General features: G+C 40.5%; 1 protein-coding gene across 10 annotated transcripts in view; it reads left to right on the top strand.

The window, feature by feature from the left end:
• The window catches only part of POC1A (POC1 centriolar protein A), a 116,794-nt gene that overhangs the window by 48,671 nt on the left and 47,012 nt on the right, over positions 1–21,111 (top strand). For all 10 annotated transcript variants that reach the window (XM_072876525.1, XM_072876528.1, XM_072876527.1 and 7 more), the window contains 3 exons: positions 717–850; positions 11,114–11,182; positions 14,240–14,338. In XM_072876525.1, coding sequence (XP_072732626.1) covers positions 717–850; positions 11,114–11,182; positions 14,240–14,338 — 302 coding nt within the window. The remainder of the gene's footprint in view (positions 1–716; positions 851–11,113; positions 11,183–14,239; positions 14,339–21,111) is intronic.

Genomic DNA, 21,111 nt, shown 5'->3' with positions numbered 1-21,111 from the left:
CTTTTCCTAGAGAATTTTCTTTAACTCTTTTCAAAATAACTCTTAGGCTTCATCGTCATGCAGGAGGATTGCTTTATTGGAAGTTCACTCTTGATAGTTTGTCTATTCATACTTGTTTTAAATTTTTGGTGAGGTGAATTGGATGGCTGAAGGAATAATACTTATACTGGACCATTTTCAAGTCGCTGGTGGTTCTTTCCTAGTTTCTCTGAAACCCAGTCTTCGTTAGAGTCGGGTAGTAAACAAAAAGAATCTGTGCAATGCCAACTTTGAGTTTCTTTCATCGTAATTTCAGTCTTCTCCTTAATGTACCAGCATATAGAGTTTATTCTAGAATCACTTGGGAGGGAGAACAGCAGCTCTATGGTAGTAAAATATGTCAATGTCCAGCGCTCTCATGGAATCATATAGCTCACTTGTGCATATAGTTAATTTTGGGGCTACGCTTGGAAGCTTTTGTAGTCTTAAATCTCCCAGAATAATTGGCAAAGCTTCCTCTTTCCTTTCAGTAAAGTAGTACCTATTTTTACAAGAATTGAATACTGCCCTTGTTCTCCAATGCTTTGAAGAGTTTTTTGTGGAATGCTTCCCCAATGATAATTTTCCTGTTAAACTTTATAATGGAAAATTGGAATGTGCTTGCACTTTATTCTTTTGCCTTGGGCTTATGTAAACTGGTTTTGGTGATTATTATGTATGTTTTTCTCCATCTTTAGTGCACAGTGCTGTGGTAAACAGTCTTTCCTTTCACCCCTCTGGAAACTATCTGGTTACTGCTTCCAATGATTCAACTCTTAAAATTCTGGACTTGCTAGAAGGAAGACTTCTATATACTCTTCATGGTCACCAGGTGAGACAAAGCCTCTTATACAGTAACGTACAAACCCATAACAAACTGGGCAAACTTGTGCTCGAGCCTTTCATGGCCAAAAATCTTTTGAGAACTTCCTTGCATAAAATGATGATGATAGTACTAATAATAATCTTTGAGATCATGACTGTTTTGAAGGGAAGGCCTATGGAGAGGGAAGGAGGTAAGGCAGGAATGGGGAGGATGAGAAAACAAGGCAGAAAGGGAGCTCCAGTATTGAGGATGCAAGTCTAAGTCCTAAGAGGCACAGTCAGAACTGCACCCCAGACTCTAATCCTGTGTCTGTCGTGCACTCCCTGTACCACAGCTCTGACTCCCTCTGTAGAGTGGTGGCAATAACACTTGGCCCCCTGACTTAAGTGTTATGAAGATAAATGCTATTCACCTGACAGGAGACTTAGGGACAGTAGCGGTAAAATGGAGGAAATATATTTTGGGACATGATCTGGGAACATGTTTCCATTTTGTTAACAGTCTGAATTAAATAATTGAAGGTGATAAACACTGCTGGTTGGTTAAGTTTAACTGATTGGCCTATTAGTATTATGCTGCTGGGTGTGTTGCTTGTAAGGTTAATTATATGAATGCTCAGAGCTCTCTTTTTAAATGTTAAATGAAAATAAATAGACTAATTTAATTGTCCATGCTGAGTGGGGCTCAAAGGCATGAAAAAGCAGACCTGCTTTAAAGGGTCCCTTTCCAAAGGGACAAAGGGAATAGAAATTCTTAACCCACTTGTGTGTGTGTTAAAATGAGGGCTGAGTCTTAAAGTATCAAAACTAGCTGGAGAAAAATCACAGCCTGAAGCTGTTGGGGGTGGTGGAGATAGTTCTGGGCAGTAATGGTAGCTGTGTAAGCTGCAAAACTGATAATTCTGGCTTCTTGTGGCTTTGTTTAGTGACTGCCTTGTCTGATGTCTAAAAAGGTCAAGTTTGTTCTGTAACTTCTCTTATACTATGTGTTAATAAACTTTTCTCCTTGTTTGTAATATTAGTGGAAGAATAAGACAACCTCATACTTAAAGCTCTACTTCATGGGAAGATCTGATTAAAACTGAGTAAAGGGTTCAAATGCTGAAAAGAATGAGGGAAAGATAATAAATGCTGGCTATCTTAACATGTAAGCCTCAACTACATAAAACTTCCTTACTTTGAAAACTGGACTAAGTGGATACTCCTGTCGGATAAGGGCTGCAAAGCTTCTAACTGTTGTCCTCATCTCATTTTCATATTTGTCTTGTGTTAATTGGCCAAGTGAGTGCTTAGGAAGTAGCTTTCATGGAGAAGGGTAAGTGTGGAGGGACAGTGGATCTTTGTACACCTCATCCTTGTCTCAGGAAGGGATGTGCCTGGATATTGTTCAGCAGGAGGCTGAACCTTCTTTCTGTTTTCTTCCCTTCTGAGCTGTAGGCTGCTTCTTGACAAGTGCAGTGGCACAAAAAAAAGTTTTGCTTTGAATGAAAGTCCAAAACTGATTATGGTGATGGAGGTCTTCAGAATTAGACAACAGAAAGTCCCTTTAGGCTGATGCTGTACTTAACTCGGGGCTTCTACAGAACAGTTGGTTTGTGAATCATCTGTTCGGAAGTAGGGTGAGTTAAAGCTCTATATTATTGCTTCCCACTGTTTCAGGTCAGTTAGATGTCTTCCACTCTCTCCTAGGCATCTAACTGGCACTGGAAATGCTTTGAGACTGGCACAGCTGAAGGGTAGTTGCCATTGTGGGATTACACCTCCTTCGGTTTGGAAACAAGCAGATGTATAAAAGTGGCTGGTAGGGCTTTCTGGTCGTCTTTAAGGGTATTGCACTGAGGTGGCTGTGGAACCAGTCCTGGCATAGCCCTGGGCAGGCATTCCCTCTGCTGGCATGTGCTGTAGTGTTGTGTGTTGGTTCTTTTAATACCTGATTTAACAGATACTTTGCTTTTCCACTAAAAGTGTATGATAACCTGTGCTTCATTCACAGTAAGCAATCAGCAGTGACAACAGGCCTTGCTTTCATCAGAAGCTGCTGGGGTGGATTCCTGCACCGGCTGCTTCTCTAGCCTACTCTGCTTGTAGATAAACCCAGGCTACTTAATACTGAGGGCTTTTTTTTTTTCCTCCAGCCTCACTGTGATTTCTGCCAGTATCTCTAAGTGACTAAAAATGAAGTGGGTGTGGATTTTTTTGGTCATTAAGTAGATTTGCCTTTTTAAGTGAGGGCTGTAGGTTAGTCACTAAATGAACAGCCTGTTCTGAAGACATTCTTGAGTTGTGACTTCATGTGGGTGAATATGCTGGTTGAGACTTTGTTCTTACTCTGACAGCTGACTGCTGTTAAGTTTTTCTGGGAAGGCTGCATGCGAGTGGACACTTGAAGGAAAAAAATGTAAGGTCCTTTAAACATGCTTTGACGCAACTGCTGGAGTGCCAGGAATTTGTTAGCAGCTGATTAGCTGTAGTTTACATGGGGAGGATTGCCAAGTTTACATTGCTGTCTTTAATTGTCATGTAGCTGGCCCCCTTGTAGCAGAAGGATTGTTAGAGACAGGAGTTTGCAGCTTGGAGCTGACATCTTGCAGCTGCGAAATATCATTCTGTATTGTGCTGCATATTTTAGTTCTGGAGTGCTTCAAGCTGTGAAGCACTCTTGCCTAATTCCATACAGATGAGTCACCAGGTTGGTATGTAGGTCCACCTCTGGTACTGAATCATCATCGAGGAACAGAATGTTTTGGGGCCCATAACTCACCTCCGGAGAGTTGCTAGAGGAGAGCAGGTATGTACACGGTGCCTGTCTGCCCTTTGGGGCGATTTGGTTAGAGCATTTCCAGACTGATTTCCTTAGTGGAATGGAAGTTCTCAGTAAGTATTTAGAAAAATCTGCATGGTTATGTTTATAAATAGGAAGGCAGAAAATGCAAAGTTATGTTTCTTCAAGGAACCTTGACTGAACCATGAAGTAGCTGCATTCCACCTACTTGGGTGGCATAAGTGCTCTCTGCTTTGCTGGCTGACTGAAGAGCAATATCTTCTGAGCAGGTGCACAAGAAACAAATGTGTTCCTTTACTGTCTGCTGCCAGCTCTACCTAGGTGTCATTAAACATCTGTGCAGGCCTAGTCTTTTGGAGGGTGTGAGGACATCTCAGGGCTGCACAGAACTGGACCAGCAAAGGGAGAGAAGGGGTGTGTTGCAAACAACAAGCAATTGATTTTAGATTAGCATTCTGAGTATTAAAAGGACATATGAGTACTCTATTCTTCCCTTGTATTTTTTTAAACTGAAGCTTTTGGGAGTTAAAAAGCTACTGAAGATTCAATTATAAGGTGCCAGTATAAATTTTCCCTATGTTAGCTGTAGCCCTTACTCCCCGGTAAAGGTAGGTGCAGGCATGACAGTCTTGCTCTGTGTAGTGATACAGGAGTTTTTCAAAGCTCAGTGGACTGAAGATCCTTGTGACCTCTTGTCAGAGGTATTCTGCATGAAAACATCTGTTGTTGCCATTGCCATCTGTCCCCCGTGCTTTTCTCCCTGGTTACCTTTTACTCTCCTTTTCTCTCATTTGTGTTATCACCCCCATTGTGCAGTTTCTAGGAATTTGCCCTTTTTATCTAAACACTTTTCTTCTCCTTATCGTTAGAGATGCAGATTCTTTCCACAGCCCCTATTGCTTTCTACTCCATCCCCACTTGAGGACAATACTCAGCTCTGTCCTGTACCTCTTGATTTGCCAGTGTGCAATGCCTGTGCTGACACCTTTTCCCCTCTCCACATCGTCTTTGGGGTATCTGTGTTGTTTGTAAAAAGACAACAAACATCCATGGCTTTCATAGTGCTCTCTTTTTTTTTCAGCTCTTGCCTCTTTCTAAGATTTGGATTTTCCTGTCTGATGCTTCTTCTGCAGGATATGTTCTGCATCCTGTACCAGATCGTGAAACAAGTGTGTGTAACTGTCACCTGTCTTGCCCCTTGTATTTCTTCCTGCCCCTGTTGTCTTCTCTGAATTCAGCTTTCTTCTATGTATCCTGCTACTGTCTTTTTTACCTTTTCTGATGAGATTGAATGGATCTTCATAGCTGTGGGTTTCCTTGCTGCAAGTTTGTCATTGATCCCGAGATACAGGCTCAGTGCTTCTGCCTGACCAAAAGGTCTGTTAATTTGAATTGGTCTTCATTGAACTCTCTTCACTGCTTTATCTGCTGCTGAAACCAAGTGTTAGGTGGAAGACACATGACATCAGCATCTCGTCTCAGGCCCTCTATGTTCTTTGGCACTCGAATGCATTTATCAAGTTTCTTACCTGCTCTTGGTGTTTTCCTAATTGTCCTGATCACTTGTTCTTTGCATCTTTTGCTCCTCTACCCTCAGTAATTTCAATGTCCATCTGTCCAAGTGTGACTTGGCCTCTTGTCCTGTGCCATGAAGCAGTTGAAAGCACTGTGAACAGTGGCAATGACTGCTCTGTTTATTATTTCTTTTATGCCTTGAACTGATGATATCTTGCCTAGGATCCCAGCGTGCTTGTTGCTGCCTCTGATTTGCTTCTCAAACCTCATCACCACTTGTATCTCCTTTTTTCTCTTTGCACTAGTTAATCTGTTCCAGGAGAGTTTGAATGTACTGGCTTGTATCTTCCCAATTCTAAATCTTTTTGTGGGCAATGGGAGAGGAAGCTCTCCTTTAACTCAACTGTTCACATCCTCTAGATATGCCTTGGTCCAGCTCTTGGCACCTCCCTTATGCTCTTCTCTGGTATGCATTAGTTTCTCCCAGGATTTAAAAAAAAAAAGGAAACAAAAAGAAAAATCTACTGGCATCCTTGACCTCACTTGTCTCTCCAGCTACCTTCCTCTCTGCCTCTCCTTTCATCGTGCAGATTGTGCATCATTGAACTGCTCTCCTCTGGTTTATTCCTGGACCCTCTCCAGCCTGGCTCTTGTTTCTTCTGTTATGCTGAAGCCAAAATGTTAGCTCTGTTCCTAGCTGAAGTTTGCAAGTCTGGCCTCCCTTGACTTAAATTGACTGTTGGTGTTGGCCCTGCTGTTCTTGAAATCATGTGCCTCCTATCTTCCAGCAGTTCTATGTGGGAGAATAATGGTGTTCAAGAGGGCTTTGTCTGTCCACTTATTATTTATAGATGGAACACATTCATCTGCTATCTGCATGCAGGTAAGACTGTTTGCTCCAGGCATATTTTGCCAAACTAAACTCTTGGCCTTTCTCTTAAGTATTTATTCAGACACACCTATTTTTAGCTCCACCTTTGAAAGCTTTGTGTTCAGGGATGTTATTCCTGTTGTCTCTTGCCGTATCTTTGTCAATTGTTACTGATGCTATTAGCATCCTGCTGGTCACTCATTCAGTGTTGTAATCTGTGTCCTGGCTTTGGATCCCATCTCTCTAGGCGATGAATGCGTTCAAGCCGTTCAGAACTATTCTGAATGATCTTTTCCTAAGGACACACTTAATGCTTTGTGTAACCTGATCAACCTGTGGATTGCTAGGGCAATAAAGGCCTTTGATCACTAGCTTCCTTCTGTAGGAAGTGGGAGAACAAGGAGAAGGTATAACCTCTGTCTCCATGGGGTAGTCTGCACATAAATTAGATTGTGTAACATGCTGTGCTTTTTATCCTTCTTACCTATGTATGCAGCTAGAAGTGGGATGTCACCTGGTGTTTCAGCTATGCTGGCATGGCTGTCTTACTTTACCTTAATCTTCATTGGGAACAGTGCTGCAAAGGACTAAGTTTGATCCTGTTATCATTCCTTCTACATGGCTTCCTCTTTTTTTGTTTCCAGTTTCTTTGCCGCATCCACTGTGTGAGCAATTTGTCCTTTTCAAGGCACCCTGGGGCTTATTTCCACCCTGCCTGGTACTCGCCTTTCACTAAAGGAGGTGAGCTGAATATTGATTAGTGGCAACGTTCTTCCCACTCAACATTTCCAGTGGATGACTTTTTACTCTCTTCTGTACTTTCCCTCAAACCTTCTGCAGCTATCTCCCAGTATTACCAAAACTATTATAATAAATGTCAAACTTTGACATGCACAAAAACTCGACAGTCCTCTTGTTGTTGGCCTGCTGAGGACTAAATAAATGTTCCTTACCGCTGACTTGGTGTATCTCATTGTCCAATCCCTTCTTTCTGCAGCTTGCTGTTTAATCTAAGGCAAGAAGCTGTAGGAATTTGGACTGGTGCTAGCAGCTTGTGTGCAGCACCTAGCATGATGAGGATGCTGAACTGCAACTTCTGAACCCTCAGGAGATACTAATAGAAGGGCGTTTGTATCTCGCTACAGAAAGAGGAATAAAGTGGTCCTTTAGAAGGTTGCTGCATCACGCATGTTCTAGTTGCATGGGAAATAAGCTTAAAATTCTCCCTACAACTTATATAGAAGAACATGCAACGGCTGCTTTCTGACACTTCTGATGCAAACAAGTTTAAACCAGGGAGGAAATCTAAAGGAAGATTTGAATTCTTCTGCCTCCGACCATGTACCTGTTGGATCTCTGCAGTGCTTACCTGGAACAAATGGGGGTTAGGCTGTTTCTAATCACTGTCATGTGTAGCTTTTATTTTTGTTTTGTGTGTTTATATTAAATTGTGAGAGTATTTGGCAAACTATTATTTGTATGTTGCTATAGCAAACCTGTTATATCCAGGAAGTGTGCTGTAAGTGTATGTAGCAAAAATACTTTTCACTTAATTTATGTCAACAAATCTGTAGAGGATGTTGTGTCTATAGACTTGTTTGTTCCCCTTCTTTAAATTTATAAAGGCACATTCAGTCTTTGATGTCAGTTTCTATTTTGGGAGGATATGTTCTGCTGAACCTTTTTTTTCCCCTTCAGAATGCCATGACTTTGGAGTCAGTTCATTGCCTGTTTTGGTGTGATTTGTATTGTGCTAAATTTTGTCTAAATACACTGAAAAACTTAGACTGATAATTTTGTGAAACATTGCTCCTCTCCAGTATTCCTCACTTGTACTTGTTCCTGAACATTTTGTCTTAATGTCTTGAAAGCTTTTTTTGCCCTCTGAACCTCATTGGTTTATTACAATCAGAGTGCAGCTTCTGTATCCTCAGCTCTGTTATCTTTGAGCAGTGTTCACCACTGAGCAGCTGTCTGGGTATGTACTTGTTTCTGCCCTTCCTTATTGCTTATTTGTCTTTTGCTTTTGCATTTTTTTTTTGAGAGTCTCCATTCCTGACAGTGTGGTTGGAGAGCTGAACTGCTGGGGAAGGTGGGTGGGAGTAGAAGGCAGAGGCATGCTTTGTCTCAGCTGACTGATGGCGGTGTCTCTGGTTTGAAATATCTGCACTATTTAATGCTGTGTTAGTTGAACAAGCTTAGTCACGCTCATGACTGCGCATGCATTTTGAAATTGCTGCTACTAGATCAATTCTGGCAAGATCTCTAGAGTGAGATGTTGCTATTAGAAGGCCTCAAAACCTTTTGAAATCACTGCAGGTGAAATGATAATATGAAAATACTTTAATGTGTTTTAAGGAAGCTAAAAGTCTTCACACTGGGAGTGACCACATCAAGACTCTAGTTCTGCCAGCATAACCTTGTGCCAGCATATTTGAAAGCACACAGGACTGGGACACAGGTGCAGTGAGTTGGGTGTTATCCCAAATGCAATCTTTGAGTATTTGTCTATCTTCAGGATTTATAATGATGAGTTCACTTTTACAAAGAAAGAAAGAAGGGAAACCAGAAACAAACTAGATGTGACATTTCCATGTGATGCCTATTGGGAAGATGTGAACTCTTAATAGAATAGTCTGTCCTTGCAACTTGATACAGGGTGAAGAGAAGCGTCTTAACTTGCCTTCAAAGTTACATGATCTTACTTGAAAGAGGATAACTCTACTGCTGTCAGGAGGTGTGTGTGTGGTAGGGTTTTCTGGTGGTTGTGTTGTGGCTTTTCTGCTTGTTTTTTGGTTTTGTTTTTTTTGTTTCAGCCTGTCACAAGTTCAGCTTGCTTTCCCAGCAAACTTGATGGTAGGCAACCTCTGGAAGTGCTTGTTCCTACCTCTGTCCATTTCAGCTTGGGCAAAAGCTCAGGCTTAGGACAGTCTGCAAAGTAACATGTTCAGTAGCTGACATAAAACTTAACTATCTGGGTCCTCAGCTGTTTATTCTAAGTGGAACAGTTTGTCTGTTGTGCCTGCGCTCGAACATGCGTAATGATTTCCCAGCTCTGTTTAACTGCCTCTCAGAGTGCCTGCTTCATCCTTCCCATGTGCGTCCTCCTGTGTGCTTTCTGAAAGGTTGAAAATGTATTAAAATAGATGTGTGGTGTGAAATGCATGCTTTTACTCAAGCAGTGCTATAGCAGTCAGCACTATTTAAAGCCTCTCAGAACTGACTGTTTTAAGAGCAAGGCTGCTTCAAAATGCAAGTGCCTGTGCTATACAAAGATGACCCTGAATGCGTAAACGCTGGCATCTCTTCTGTGAAACTACTAAGAGAAAAGTAGTTTTAAGCCAGCCTTCCATTCTTCAGTTAAAAACCTGGTAACTAACACAAACCTGCCTATAGCAGGTTTAGATTAGTAGCCTATAGTGTAAACATGGCAAACAGTGGTGGTATAAGGAGTGCCTGCCTGCTGCTTGCATTCTCCTGTGCTGCTGCAGGTGCCTGTTTGGTTTGAAGCCTCTATCATTGCTGGGCCACATGCTCCATGCGTGAGGGCATATGGCGCAGTGATTCTGTTTTGATCTTGATGGCTTTGGATGTTCCCCTGTGTTGACTTTGTCCTGTTAGTTGGTATCCAAAGAGAATAACTGTCTCCTGCAAAACTCTGCTGTATTCTGTAGTACTATCTAAGTAGAAGCTAATGTACAAATACAGTATATTCTGCTGACGCTGCGCTGTCTGCCATTCAGTGTCCTGCTCTTCTTTCCAGTGCTCCTCAGGTAGCCTTGGCTCTTTCTTCCTCCTGTACTGGAAACAGTGGTCTTGTACTTTGTGGACTTCTTGACTGCCAAGTCTGACATAAAATGAGTAATTGGATTCTGCTCTGAATACTGAATCTTGTGCGTTCAGTTATTCTGCTTGTACATATTCCTTGACTTAAAATGCTTCTAACCTTGGCCAAATTAACTGATGTACATTGATTGCTTTGGTCGATAGCCGGTCACGCATGCTTTGAAGTTATGTTGTGGTGGAGCGGGCAAGAGCTTTAAGCCTTGGGTCTTCTGCAGTGAGCAGTTTGCATGGAATATCCTAGAAATACATAGGAGAGCATGTGATGACTGTATATAAAAAACAAACTCCAACTTTTTCCTTCATGGTAGAACTGATTCTCTCACTTCTTGCCTGTCGCCCTGCCTGTTGGCTATTTTCATCATTGGTCATGTGTTTTATGCTGTCCCTTAGTGACAGCTGTGTATTTTCAAAGAAAGGCTGTTGGAAAAGCACGTGGGGAGAAGATACTACTTTCTGTGGCGAATCTGGTGTGCACAGTGGTTCATGAAATACGTTGTCTTGTGGTGTCAGTGTCTTGAAGATTCTGGGTAATGTTTGAAGTGGACTTCCCTGGACTTCCATAATTATGTGAAAATCATGGTTCTAGTTTTCATGGTGTGAGGAGGAGCTTGGAAAATGTAAATTCTGAAGGCTTGACAGGTGGAGCCTGAAAGGTGGATTCATCACTCCTCAAATTTGTTTTAAAAAAACTTGTAGTTTTCTAGGATACAGCTTATGATTCATTAATGCCTAGAATTGTTAGGTGTGAGGGTATCTTACTTCTAACTCTCTTTCTCAGTATGCCCTTTGATGCTGCTCTGTGTGTATCTGTGTGTTTAAGCCTCCTTTTGCACTTCAGACCTCTCCATCAGGTGGCTAACTGAAGGCTGCATTTAACAAAACTCAACAGTGTCACCGCTTGTAATAGATGAACAGGAGTTTTAGGTATTTCTAATTCTAGAGGGAAGTGAGGATGACTGAGAGGGAAGAAGCCTGAAGCTGTAAAACCTGGTTTGTTCCTGTCTGTCTTAATGCCATGGATATTGAAAAGTGGATGTCTTAAACTGGGGGCAAAAATGTGGGAAATGGTAAGTGCCAGCGAACTTAGCATGTTAATTGTAGCCCGCTTACCTGACAGATAAGAGCTTTTTAAATTTTTGCCTTTAGACTGCTGATGTCAAATGAGAAATACCTTGTAAAGCTGTAGTGAATGGAGCTTTATAACACTTTAGGTTTTTTCACATTTTTTTAAACCTAGCTCTTAAATCTGTTTGCAGGGGCCAGCCACTTGTGTAGCTTTTTCAAGAGCTGGAGATTTATTTGCCTCTGGAGGTTCTGATGAACAGGTATGTGACTGGTTTAATTTGATAATTTTGTGCCTTGTTACTGTTTTCTAGGCATCTTACTGCTTTCAAAGAAAACAAATATTAAAAATAGTGAGATATGGTAAACAGACTTTTCTTAGTGAAGAAGCACTTCAGCTGGATTATCTGGGAATGGGTATGTACAACAGAGGAAATATTACCCTGTATACAGCCCTTGTTATATGCCTTTCTGAGGCATCTGCTGCTGGGGAATAAGTTAGATGGGTGTACAAATGGCTATGTTGAGATACCTTGAATATCACAGGCTATGCTGATGGATCGTCTCCTGATCTGCCACTGGCTAGTTCTGAGACACAAGCGTAAGGACAAGGCAAGCAGGAGGGATGCTTTCCTTGAATACTCTTCCAGGCCCCACTGGTCTACAGCGCCCTGTATTTCATATTCCTCAATTCTCTCCTCCTCTCACGGATCTCTCCTCTCAGTCTTATTTGAGACACAGTAGCTAAGCTATCTTCGGTGACTGAGACCAGATGGTTTTGAGTCGGATTAGACACAAATATAGGCTGCAGGTCTCTTTATTAATGGGAGTCTGGTGCAAAGCTGTGCTAATGCTGCAGTTGCACAGCTTTTTGGATCAGAGTTGGACTTCTCTCTGCTGATGTTGATATGTACACTAGGATTAAGAGCCTGGGTGTCTCATGCTGCTGGTGAAGGGTTTTTGTGGATGAAGCAGTTGGGGCAGGAGGGGAGATCTCTTCCTTTTACTTCTGGTTCTGACTTATAATCCAGATTCACATTTCTTTAAGAGCTGCTGGGTTTTGATTTCTGTTGTCAGTGGGGGGGGGGAAGCAAAAATGTACCCAGTATTGGTGGACCATGCTGAAATGACTTGCTTGGGTTCTCTACGTAATGTGTGTTTTCAGTTGTATTCTATCAAGGAGGAAACCAGTCCTAGGGTTGTAGCTCATGACAGTTTCATGAGCTGCTGCTTTTTCACTCTATTTTATGGATTTACTGAGATAGGTGGCATAGCTTGTCATCCTGTCTCTTTAAGACTTCTTTTTATTTAAGCCTTTAAACATACTGTTTTGAAGAGATGCGCGCAGTTTTTTGTCTTATAAAATTGTATTGGGGTCACTATATAAGGGTTTGCTCTTGAAATGCTTATCTAACACAAGAAATATACCTCTCTGCTGTTGTTCCTCTCTTCCTTAAAAGCCCTGATGTAGCTGGAAGTTGCAGTTATATAGCAATTCATTGCCACTTATTTTCAATAGAAAACTTCAGAAATTTTATTTGTCTTCAATTTCTAGGCATAGCCAAGAAGCTGACTTCTTATTTATTTCATTTTTAGCTTAAGAGGATGTATTGGCCTACAGTTCTCTGTGTAAAGTAGATTCCTTCAAAAGGCTTTTGTTTTATCAGCTCCCTCTTTCTTTCCTATGGTTGGGATTTATTTAAACAAAGTAATGCTCATTGCAAAGTATCACCTGGTGTTGTTAAACTGAAACACTGAATGGCAATGCCTCCCCAGAAAGGTGCTTTGTAAAGGTACATTTATGACATGGGGTCATAACTGATTTCTTTGGCAGCCCTTTCCATTGTAGCTCAAGGCTGTGTGTTTCTGAACGCATGTATTGGGAAGGGTGGCTGTTGGCTTTCCTTTTCTTAGCTCCCATGAAGGAACTGCCTCTCTCCTCTTAGGTTTGTATTTGAAAATGCAGGCTGTGCTTCCTTCTGTGCATGGAGAAGGAACTTTAACATACAATATATGTATGTATTAAAAACAGCATTAGTCTTAAATTGCCAGTTGTGTATATACAAGAAGCTTTATCTGTGGAATGCACCTTGCTGAATACTAGCTTTCTGTATCCAAGAGGAATAATAATCAAGAACATCTCTACAGGTCAAAAAAATTTTTTGTGGGGTAATTTAGACATGTAGCCTGCCTAAAAAAAAAAAAATATTCCTGAACTGCAAACAGCCCTGTTGTATGAGCCCACTGTGGAATCAGGAGGTGCTATTTGCACCCTGTGCTGCAAATATATGCTGGTTTTAACATAGTGTGAATTGCCCCACTGAAGATATGGACGGACTTCAACTCAAAGCAGTGGCCTGAGTAAATATCCATTTTTCTGTCATCAGTCTTCACTGAGCTGTGTTGCATTGCTCTTAATCCCCAGGTTAGACTAAGTGGCAATGCCCATCTCTGTTGTGATAGCACCTTTGCTAGCTGTGAAGGGACAATCTATACAATAAAGAGCATCACTTTTTTCTGTTACACGATGGAATGGCCTTGTTGGTTAACTATGTAACTACAAAAGAAAAATGCTTTTTTCACACGAAGCAGGGGTGAAAACTTATAAGTGAAGAATAAACACTGATGTTTCTGATAACCAAGATGAGCTGAGCTGCCTGGTTTCATAGGTGTCTTTCAGACTTCTGAAATAGTTGATTGATTGCTCTTAAACTTTTTTTAGACTTTTAGAGCCACTGCTAAGGATTTTTCTCCATAGACTTGCTCTTGATATATTGAAGTGGTTTGTGTTAGAGGCCTCTCTTCTCTTCTGAAATAAATACTGCATTATGGAGAGAAGATGCCTATAAGTGGGATTTAATTTTAGTGTTTAGCTGACAAACTAGCTCAAGATCTCTAATGCTAGTCTCAAAGTACTAACTCTCCTTTTCCTGTGAATGAATCTCATGATAAACCAGTGACTAGTTGTTTGGGGTATGGCTGATAAGTGCTATAATTCTAAGCATGGTATTTTAATATATTTGTGGTTTTAATGGTGTATTCTGCATGTTGGTTTGAAGTTCTCTAGGTAGCTCTAGTTTCATGATGTTCCTGACCCAAAGAATGTTGGAAGAGGTGACTTACCTACCCATTGAGAACAGTTATGCTATGTCTGTATTCAGTAGCATATTTACAAATAACATCCTTAATTTAATCGATGGTAAAGCTTTCTTAGGTATGCTTTGGTGTGCATCTGCTGACTCTTCTCTGATGTGTTGACAAAAATGACCCTTAAGCAAATGTAGATGGAAAATTTTAATAGAGAGAACTTTCTTCTGCAGGTGATGGTGTGGAAGACTAACTTTGATGCAGCAGATTATGGTGATATACTGAAAACACAGAAGTCTGACACTACTGTGGATGGGACCCATCACACTCTGGTAGGTCAGCATACAGAAATTGCATAGAGTTCCTTTTCAGTATTCTTTCTGCAACTTGAAAGCATGTGGCTCTTTCAGGTAGTTGAACTACAGAGCCATCTTTCCTTAGTATTTATTTGAGCTGCAGGATGTCTGTTTTTAACCAATCTCATATTGTTTGTTTTGTTTAACTGTACTTCATCAGAAAATAATATATAATGATTTTAAAAGGGAAATACATGTAGTGCATGTATATACATGCATTTTTTTATTAACAGCCTGTTTTTAAGCATGTGTGGTAGGCTTGGATGATAGTCCACAAAAAAAGCACAGATGTGACTAACAGCTGAAGTCAGTTTTGCTAGCTGATATGAATCCTTTAGGCTGGTGTCAGTCCTGAAAATAGATATTGTTCATTATATCTCTTCACTGACAGTCAGCAAAGACAAAAGAAATCTCTGTGCATAGACTTCACATGTGAGAAATAAGTAATGTATTATACTGGAGCTTCTTTCCTAAATACCTGGAGACATCAGTTCATATCCGTTGCCTGAACCACGTGTTAAGAGACATCTGAGTTCTGACTGTATCTAGTGGATAAATCCACGAACTGAGTTATTCAGTATGATGCACTGATCTAAGCGTAGTACTGATGTTGCATGTCATGGCTATTACAAGAGTAACCCTTTAAAGTTACTGCCCATATGAATCATAAGTTTTGCACATGGTGATGCATCACTTAAACTTCTGTATTTTGTCTTGTCAGTCTTTGGATATTTTTGATATATTTGAGTATACCTACACGATTCTGAAATATGTTATTACCGTGGCTGTCTTTTGGTACATCTTGTTCAACATGAGCTGTAAGCTAAAAAGCAGTTTGTGAACCAGGGGGTTTATGCATATTTGGCATTGCCTCAGAAGGTAAGCTTCTAGCCAACATTTGTTGCTCTGTGGCAATGTCTTTAATCTTATCAACTTAGATCTTCTTTACTGGGCTACTAAGTTTCTGTTCTCTCTTAAACATAGTAGCATTTTTATTTAATATGACTTCAGTCCATTGCTTGGAGGTGTTGGAATAGCTGTAGTATTTTGTGATGGACAAGGTCAGAGTCTAACTTGCTGCAGCTCTAAACCTGGTGCCTTACTATGTGGAGTGCTCTGTAAAGAAAGCAAACACGACCAGAGGATGTTAGTGCTAGGTGAGTGGGAGAGGGTGGTAGCAAGCAATCACAGAAGGAAGGAGGAGGTGAAAGTGTTTATCGATCCTTGGCTGGTTTTGGCTAAAACTGACTTCTTCCCTTTCCTCCTCTCCTGTGTGCTAACTCTAAAGTTATGCAGGCTATGAAACTAGCAGTCCAATGACCTCTTTGTTTATTAGCCTATTGAACTACACTAACTTTGAACTTTATCTGTTTTAATTTAAGACACTGTGTAGTATAATTCTGGGATGAAATACAGCAGAGACAAAGAAAGCCTTTATGGGAAGAAATATCATTTGCAGTTTGTAATGTTCCAAGGAATGGCTTAAATAGTGTAGGCAAGGTGTCTGCTAATGGGAGATTATGGTAAGCTTACCCCATCTGTACTGCTGTTATTACAGAGAATACTATCTAGTAGTAATTTAAGGAAAGGAAGGAAATGCCTGAGCTCTTCTAAAACATAGTTCTTCATTATAGAACCTCTTAAGATGTTCACTGAAGGTAGCTACTGAACAAATCCCTTGAACAATGACTAACCACCCTGAACATCTGTCCCTCTAATAAAACTATTCACCTGTGGAAGAGGGTTTACCTAGCAAAACCTGTAATAGATGCTGCTGGGACCAACTGTTTGTGTACTACTGACAGGCAAACCCATGTCATGTTGTGTTGGTTGACAAGGGGTTGCTCTACTCATGCTCTGAGCCTATAGGAAACAGGGCACTGCAAATTATTTGAGGTGTAATATATTGGTTTGGACCAGGTGCTGTGTTTTTACAGAGGGCAAAGTGAATCCATGCTGAGTCATGTGGAAAAGACATGCTTTGGTTTGGGGACCTAAATTACTTCAAAGGAGTGAGTATTTTGAACTGCCACCCAAATGCAGCCTTTGGCTTGGGCATGCAGCATGGGAGCTGCTGATCCCAGCAGTACTACTTGAATATAAAAAGTATTGGAAAGTTACTGTGTTATGCACAACTTATGGAAGATCAAATTGCGTGATAGTCAGTAGGATTCTTCCTTCCTATTTACTCCTTGGGCAAATGTGGTATTGTCTTTTGGTCCGAATAACACAAATGATGCTTCCACTAGATCTGTCAGACTAGCTATGAGCATGAATAGAGACTTGTAAATTAAACCTTTGAATGCATTCAACAGTAAAATTATCCCTGGTTAAAAAGCAGGAGTGAAGGTGGTTGCAATGGAGAGCTTAGGCGCTACCTGGCACAACTAAGACCAATGCCTTAATTGATTAAGTCTGTTGATGAAGCTTAACAATGTGATCTCTTTTATGCAGTTAAGAACATTGTTTTGCCTTGAAAGCGTGGTGCAGCTCTGTCCTGCTATAAGGGAGTGGAGTTTCCATTTTTGTCGTGTCACACAGTCTGGTGCTGCCAAAGCCAGTATAGTCTAAATTTTTGGGGGATATTAGCTGTATTGTGGCTGCCTGTTACAAGAACAATCATGTAGCATGCTAGAGCCTATACCTGGTCTGTACTAAGAGCTCACTACACTTCATGAGAATGGAAATGCAACAATATGACTAGTACTCAATATCCTTGTGTATGAGGTTATTAGGAATGCAAAGCTTTAATATTAAGGCAGTTATAATGGCTAAAGTTAGAAGGGGAAGAATAAACAATGTACTCTGAGAGCCTGTTTTGAATAACATAGGCTAAGTTTAAATTTGGAATTGATATGAAATGTTCTTTGCTGTTGGGAAGAAGCTGATATATTTGAAAATGGGTTGGTTTATTTTACGGAATAAGTATAACCTGAGCATGGAAATCTTGGCTCCATAATAACTTGTCCATTCATGGCAGTCTACTCTTTTCTTTCAAGTGAATTTCATGACTTATCTTTTAGAAATGTATTATGCTGGACTCTTAAAGAGTACTGTCACTGCTACAACTTACTGCAAGACTTAAATTTCACTATATATTCGGTTCCTTCTTGTATTGAGCAAAATGTTTGGGTTTTTAATAATGAAGTACTCTTTAAGTGGTTTTTGTGTAGTTGAGATCAGCTATTTTTTTTCCCATCAGAATCAGACTTGAAGCTGCCACCTGTGGCCTTTCATTTCATGCTGAGGTCACCTTTACCTTCAATGAAAAGTGAAGCTGCTTCATCTTTCTCTACTGCTGCGTTAGTGTGTCAGGATTCCACTTCTTGAATAATACTGAGATTTTGCAGACTTTTTGGGATGTAACTATGTTTAAAACAAGCATATAGGTTATTTGGTTTTGTACCCCTAAAACACGTGAATGCTATTCTTGACACATCTTGAATCTGTTTCCACTGTTTACTTAAGTCAGAGGGAATATTTTTCCAAGGAGAGCTTATGCCCTCCTGTGTAGCTGTATAATTTTTTTCTTAAGCATTGTGAAAGCACAAAGACTAATCAAAACAGCAGCTGTGTAAAAACACTCAGTTTAGTATCCAGTTTCTCATGGGGAGAGTCAGACTAATGTGCAAGTGCTAAGAAAGGATAACTGAACACAGACATCAAAACCAGTTTGTCATCAAGATGAATTGGAAGAAAAAAAGAATCCTAAATAACCTGTGGGATAAGAGGCATGGAACACTGCCAAGGTTGGTGAGCTTGAAAACAAACTTGCTCTAAACCAATTTTCACTTCCATAGGCAGAGGGGGACTGGAGCCTTTAGAAGATGCTGGTTTTTCAGGCCATTGGTTAAAGTTCATTATGAATCAGGGTACTGGGCTTGTTTGCAACAATAGGCATGAACTTCAAAGTTGCTCTGCCCACCTTCTTGTGTTTTCTGTAAATATATGAGGCTTGGGAGATGCAGCTTGCTTTGAAAGTAAAACTGCTCCATGCAAGGACTAATGCAAATGAAAGAGAAGCTCATGATGAGCAGGAATTGCAGTCATGACTATGGTGTAAAAGCATAGACATGAAAGTGTGATAAAGAAAACACTAAAGCTGTCAGAAGTGAATTATAAATATCTTAGTGTAGATGTGAGACTCTAAATGTTACATCAGAACTACAGTAGCTCTGAAATAAATGCTTAGTCTTAAATTATAAGCTAATGATTGTTGCCATTAAGTGTTGCATAATTGCCTTGAAAACTGAAGTTGAGGGCAAGCATTTGTGATACATGCTGTGTGAAGCTGATGGGAAGAAATGAAGTCTTCTAGTCTTGTGTCTTGATCCTATAAGCATTTGTGTTTGCTTGGACTTAGAATCTAAGGCGTAAGAGTAAATTCATGCTTTAAGCTGCAATATTGAGTGGTGGAGTGGTGAGGACCTAAAGGAAAGTCAGAATAAGAGGTATAGATTTTGCATGTGATGTCATAAATATGGGCTCTTATGCTTGTCCTGGGGTCAGTAACTGTAAGCATACAGGTCTATCTGTATGAAGATTTGTGTAGGATCAGATCAAAGGACATGTTCATGGATCTGCTATGTTGTGAAAATATTCATCATATAATGTATTCTTTCCAGAGAGGGCAGATAATGTGTTTTATTTTGGGGATTTGGTGGTGGGTTTTTTCCCCAAATACAAAGAAAGCTTCGTACATGTTGATGTGGTTACAGCTGATGTGAGTATACAAGAACACTTGTTTCGTTATGTGACAGACTTGCTGCTATTCTCAACTAATTCCAAGACGACTATGTATGGTCAAGTGTTATGAGCAAATGCTGAACAGTTGATGTCACATGGACAGTTAGAAAGTGCTTGGGTGTTTAAACTTGTACGCTGAAAATTGAGTAAAAACATTGTAATATAAGCTAAGTTGGTAAATAGTTTTTAATGCAATATTACAAAAAATAGGAGATATTCATTGATACAGAGATTCTTTACTCAAGTCTAAACATAACCCTTTTTTAGGCATATTGTAACTCTTTGTGCAAAATACTACTTTGCAAAGGAGGAGGCTGATGAGGAAACTTTAAGCCTCTACATAAGCTTTCTAGAGAAAAATACTTTAAAATGTGTTTGTGTGGCAGTACCTCAGAGGCAAAGCTATCTTGAACAGGGGGAGTGGGAGCTTCAGATGTCCAAAAGGCAGTGAAATGCACAGTCCACAAGGGTTGCGTGTAGTCTGTTTATCTCAAGCTAAGGGTATCCTGGTGAGAGAGGTACAGGTACAGCAGAACATAAGCTTACAGGTGATGGGGAAGTGTTTCTCTTGCCAAGAAGTCTTTCTGCTCTTTTGAAATTCAAGAGCACATGTTTTAAGTATCTTTAGCTCCTTTGAAGTTAAATGGTCCTCAATTGTGGAGCTACCAAATTTGAAAGCTAATGGCATAGCAGACTGCACAAAGTTAAGCTTGGGAAGAGCAGTGCTTCAGTGGAAAGGACTTTTAAACAAGTAACCTGTGACTCCTTAAAATGTGTCTTTAGGTTAAGATAGGCATTTAGGCCTCTTCCTACATTGCTGGGTTTAAAATTCTCTCCAGACATTGGACTGTGCTTATTTCTTCAATGGCTATTTTTCCAAAATAGTTCTGTTGAATAGGATTGGAGACTAATTCCAAAACAATGTCATCTGATCATAAAGTTGCCTGAGGCCTATAACTGAATGTCCAAAGCTGACTCTACCTCTCTCCTTTGCTGGTTCTGTTTTGTGTTTGGTGACCTTGGGTGCCTCCTGTGCTCAGCCCGTGGTCTCTGTGCTGACTGCAACAAGTTCATTCTGTCAGCCGCTTGTTCCTTGTGTAAATAAATTCCTCCTGAGTTACTCATGGGCCAGATGTGCCTTTCTTCTTTTGACCTTTTGGCTTCCAAATTGGTAACTATCTCTAATTTTGGCATCCGTTAATACTTATGAATACTCTTGTACATTTTTTCTTTTTTTTTCTTGCTGTGAAATCCCGTCCTGGGAAGCAGTTTCATTGCACAGAGCTGCAACTCTTCGCAATTGGATGTGAATGTGTGTTGTTGTTTGCACCTCCTCTGCCCCCTTCTATTTATTTATTTTTAAGAGTTGTAAGGGAGGAATCCTGTATTCAACAGCAGGGGATCCAACTTTCAGCCTTCAGGATAAATGTGGTCTGCAAAATGATTGTTTTTCCTGATCTGCATGTCACATTGTTTTTCTGAGGATGCGTTCCTACTCCAGGAAGCTTTAGTCTGGTACATGATTGTCTTCCTCTTGGAGTAGGTAGGTAGATTATTTACTTAAAAGAACAACAGTGTCATGAGCGCTCAAGATGTTTCCACTGTTCTCTACCCTGCTTGGCTGTCCGAGCAGAAGCTTCATAGGGATGGGCAGGAGTCTTACTACAACTGATCACACGATGCTCAGGAGCTCTTCCCCACATCCTTCACAAGCGGTGCAGTTGCAGATGGTTACTCATAGCTGCCTAACCTTCACTCTTCCTTCATTGAAGGAAGCCCGCTCATGTAAGCCTATTGCAACATGTGACCTCATTTTTTTTTTTGCAAGGAGACAGAGGTTCAACAGGAACAGAGGAAAAGGCTTCTTTCCTCTCCCTCCTTTGTGGTGTGGATACCTTGGCCTGTGCCTGAAGAGAATATGCTTGTAAACCTTGTGAGAGCCATAAGCATGTAATTTTCTTTCATTGCTCATGTTCCTCTTTTAGTAAGAGCAGCTAGTTCTT

This window comes from Ciconia boyciana, chromosome 11 (genome assembly GCF_034638445.1).
Source record: "Ciconia boyciana chromosome 11, ASM3463844v1, whole genome shotgun sequence".
NCBI classification, from domain to species: domain Eukaryota; kingdom Metazoa; phylum Chordata; class Aves; order Ciconiiformes; family Ciconiidae; genus Ciconia; species Ciconia boyciana.
Note: the sequence above shows the minus strand (reverse complement) of the source record. Positions and strands in the feature narration are given on the sequence as shown.